Genomic DNA, 4,227 nt, shown 5'->3' with positions numbered 1-4,227 from the left:
TTCACCACACAGACACACACCTCCTTGCTGCAGCATTCGCTAGGCAAGGCGCTCCATCGGACCCACTAGCCGCACTCATGAATCGGCACCATCTGCAGGATCACTTTCTGGAAATAGACAAGAAGAACTGCTGTGTGTTCCGAGACGACTTCATTGCCAAGGTGTTGCCGCCGGTGTTGGGGCTGCAGTTTATCTTCGGGCTTCTGGGCAATGGCCTTGCCCTGTGGATTTTCTGTTTCCACCTCAAGTCCTGGAAATCCAGCCGGATTTTCCTGTTCAACCTGGCAGTGGCTGACTTTCTACTGATCATCTGCCTGCCGTTCGTGGTGGACTACTATGTGCGGCGTTCAGACTGGAAGTTTGGGGACATCCCTTGCCGGCTGGTGCTCTTCATGTTTGCTATGAACCGCCAGGGCAGCATCATCTTCCTCACGGTGGTGGCGGTAGACAGGTATTTCCGGGTGGTCCATCCCCACCACGCCCTGAACAAGATCTCCAATTGGACAGCAGCCATCATCTCTTGCCTTCTGTGGGGCATCACTATTGGCCTGACAGTCCACCTCCTGAAGAAGAAGTTGCTGATCCAGAATGGCACTGCAAATGTGTGCATCAGCTTCAGCATCTGCCATACTTTCCGGTGGCACGAAGCCATGTTCCTCCTGGAGTTCTTCCTGCCCCTGGGCATCATCCTGTTCTGCTCAGCCAGAATTATCTGGAGCCTGCGGCAGAGACAAATGGACCGGCATGCCAAGATCAAGAGAGCCATCACCTTCATCATGGTGGTGGCCATCGTCTTTGTCATCTGCTTCCTTCCCAGCGTGGTTGTGCGGATACGCATCTTCTGGCTCCTGCACACTTTGGGCCTGCAGAATTGTGAAGTGTACCGCTCGGTGGACCTGGCGTTCTTTATCACTCTCAGCTTCACCTACATGAACAGCATGCTGGACCCCGTGGTGTACTACTTCTCCAGCCCATCCTTTCCCAACTTCTTCTCCACTTTGATCAACCGCTGCCTCCGGAGGAAGATGACAGGTGAGCCAGATAATAACCGCAGCACGAGCGTCGAGCTCACGGGGGACCCCAACAAAACCAGAGGTGCTCCAGAGGCGTTAATGGCCAACTCCGGTGAGCCATGGAGCCCCTCTTATCTGGGCCCAACCTCTCCTTAAATAACCATGCCAAGAAGGGACATTGTCACCAAGAAGCAGGATCTCTGGAGAAACAGTTGGGCTGTTGCATCGAGTAATGTCACTGGACTCGGCCTAAGGTTTCCTGGAACTTCCAGATTCAGAGAATGCGATTTAGGGAAACGGTGGCAGATGAGTGGGAGACTGGTTGCAAGGTGTGACCGCAGGAATCCTGGAGGAACAGAGAGTAAAGCTTCTAGGCATCTGAAACTTTTGCTTCATCTCTGACACTCGCAGGACTGAAGATGGGCAAATTGTAGGCGTTTCTGCTGAGCAGAGTTGGAGCCAGAGATCTACTTGTGACTTGTTGGCCTTCTTCCCACATCTGCCTGAGACTGGGGGGGGCTCAGCTCCTGGGGTGATATCTAGCCTGCTTGTGAGCTCTAGCAGGGATAAGGAGAGCTGAGATTGGAGGGAATTGTGTTGCTCCTGGAGGGAGCCCAGGCATCATTAAACAAGCCAGTAGGTCACCTGGCTTCCGTGGACCAATTCATCTTTCAGACAATCTTTAGCAGAAATGGACTCAGGGAAGAGACTCACATGCTTTGGTTAATATCTGTGTTTCCGGTGGGTGTAATAGGGGATTAGCCCCAGAAGGGACTGAGCTAAACAGTGTTATTATGGGAAAGGAAATGGCATTGCTGCTTTCAACCAGCGACTAATGCAATCCATTCCTCTCTTGTTTATAGTAATCTAAGGGTTGAGCAGTTAAAATGGCTTCAGGATAGAAAGCTGTTTCCCACCTCTGTTTGTTTTTACCATTAAAACGGAAATGTGCCTCTGCCCTACAGTTAGAGGGGGGCACATTCCTCCTGGTTCCTTCGCTTGTGTTTCTGTACTTACCAAAAATCTACCATTTCAATAAATTTTGATAGGAGACAGTCTGGCGTTGCTATATCTGGGTTATGGTTCACAGAAATGGACTTCTTACTTAAGCAGAGACCTTTATGGGTTATTAACTATGTCCTGGTAGAAAACTACTCCACACTGCAAAGTAAGAAAGAGACACAGACACTGAGCTACATCATGAAACAACTAAGCAGAAATTACACCTGTGTCTAAACAAAGATAGAAAGAGCTGGGATTAAAAATAATTTGGAAGGATAGTACAGATAGGATTGCAAGAGCACTTACATTTTATTAGAGTTTGGTGAATATTGCTCTTCATATTTGTGCATTAAAAAGGGAATCAAGGTCAGGTGCAGTAGCTCACGCCTGTAATCCCAGCACTTGGAGGGGACCGAGGTGGGCAGATCACCTGAGGTCAGGAGTTTGAGACCAGCCTGGACAACATGGCAAAACCCCACTTCTACTAAAAATACAAGAAAAATTAGCCATGCCTGGTGGCGGCCACTTGTAGTCCCAGCTACTGGGAAGGCTGGGGGAAGAAGAATTGCTTGAACCCGGGAGGCGGAGGTTGCAGTGAGCCGAGGTGGTGTGCCTGCACTCCAGACTGGGTGACAGAGCAAGACTTCATCTCAAATAATAATAATAAATAATATAAAAAGGGAATCAAGCCAGGCAGATATTTTCCATAGGAGGGGGAAAAGCGAGCTTCCTATGGAATGGTTTCAGTTCCCAATTCGGAGAAGGAAAGGAGATGTACTGGTTTGAGTCTGTGATCAGTCCAAGTTTCTGTTACGCTTTCATTTCTAACTCTGTCAGTCCTTGATTATTTGGCAAGATGAGGCTTGCTTCAACCTCCTGACATGAACACAGATAAGGAATTTAGAGACAGGCTCCCAGCTCTGGGTGAATGACAGTAAATGAATAAAGGTGGACGCTCTGGAATTACCTCTGTGCTTTCAGAGCAGTTGGCTTGTCTGTATCACCAAGCAATGTACAGGTAAAAAGCCAAAAGCAAGGATCACCTTAAAGAGGAAGAGATGTCAGGGATGAGCTCAGAGGAAAATAGGGATTCCCCAGCCTCGGAGGCATGAGTCAGCGCGGAGCCTCGTTGTGAAACGCGGATTCGTTCAAGGGATGAGGTGGTTTGGGGTGTTTGGACCTCCACAGCTCACATTCATTCACTGATTCAGGCATTCCATCAGTTCTTTGTTTTTTGTTTTTGTTTTTTTTTTTGAGACCCAGTCTCACTCTGTCATCTAGGCTGGAGTGCAGTGGTGTGATCTGGGTTCACTGCAGCCTCTGCCTCCTGGGTTCAAGCGATTCTCCTGCCTCAGCGCCCCCAGTAGCTGGGATTACAGGTGTGCACCACCATGCCTGGCTAATTTTTGTATTTTTAGTAGAGGTGGGGTCTCGCCATGTTGCCCAGGCTGGTCTCAAACTCCTGACCTCAGGTGATCCACCTGCCTCAGCCTCCCAAAGTGCTGGGATTACAGGTGTGAGCCACTGCGCCCAGCCTCATTCCATCAGTTTTATGTATTAAGCACCAACTGTGTGCCAGGCGCTGTTCTGGGTGGTGGAGATAGAACAAGGAACAAGGCAGCCACAGTCCTCTTCTCATCGAGCTGACTTTTGGAGTGGGGAGGCAGGCAGGAATAAAAAGGAGCCTTGGGGTGGCTATGGGTGTCATGACTATGGTGGAGTGGGACAATGGGGATAAAAAGTAACTGGGGCTGGGGTGACTGGGATGGCTTCTATGAGGCATTGACCTTGAGCTGAGCCATGAATGACTAAACAGAAAAGCAATGCAAAAGTCTGGGGGAAAGACACGCCAAGCAGAGGGAATGGTAAGTGCAAAGGCCCTGAAGTGAGAATTAGGTTGGTGACTGCGTGTTCATTTCCTGTGGCTGGGTGGCTTGGAACAATAGAAATGTATTCTCCCACAGATCTAGAAGCTAGAAGTGCAGAATCAAGGTGTTGGCAGGGTTGGTTCCATCTGGAGGCTAAGGGAAAATGTTTCATGCCTCACTCCGAGCTTTAGGAAACTGCTGGCACTCTTGGACTTTCCTTGGCTTGTAGACGCTTCACTCCAATCTCTGCCCCTGGTGGTCCCCTCTGTGTCCTCTCCTTTTCTTACAGACACCTGTCTTTTCTTTTCTTTTTTTTTTTTTTGGTCTGTATTTGAGACAGAGTC

At 49.3% G+C, this 4,227-nt stretch overlaps 1 protein-coding gene across 1 annotated transcript; it reads left to right on the top strand.

Annotated features, from left to right (window-relative positions):
- On the top strand, positions 1 to 2,195 carry LOC115930167 (hydroxycarboxylic acid receptor 3). Its single transcript, XM_031016622.3, has one exon. It carries the CDS (start codon positions 78 to 80, stop codon positions 1,167 to 1,169), a length of 1,092 nt encoding a protein of 363 aa, XP_030872482.1. The 5' UTR covers positions 1 to 77; the 3' UTR covers positions 1,170 to 2,195.
- Positions 2,196 to 4,227: the final 2,032 nt, after the last annotated feature.

The sequence above is a fragment of the Gorilla gorilla genome, chromosome 10 (assembly GCF_029281585.2).
Source record: "Gorilla gorilla gorilla isolate KB3781 chromosome 10, NHGRI_mGorGor1-v2.1_pri, whole genome shotgun sequence".
NCBI classification, from domain to species: Eukaryota; Metazoa; Chordata; class Mammalia; order Primates; family Hominidae; genus Gorilla; species Gorilla gorilla.
The sequence above is the reverse complement of the archived record's forward strand: the minus strand, read 5'-3'. Positions and strand labels throughout refer to the sequence as shown.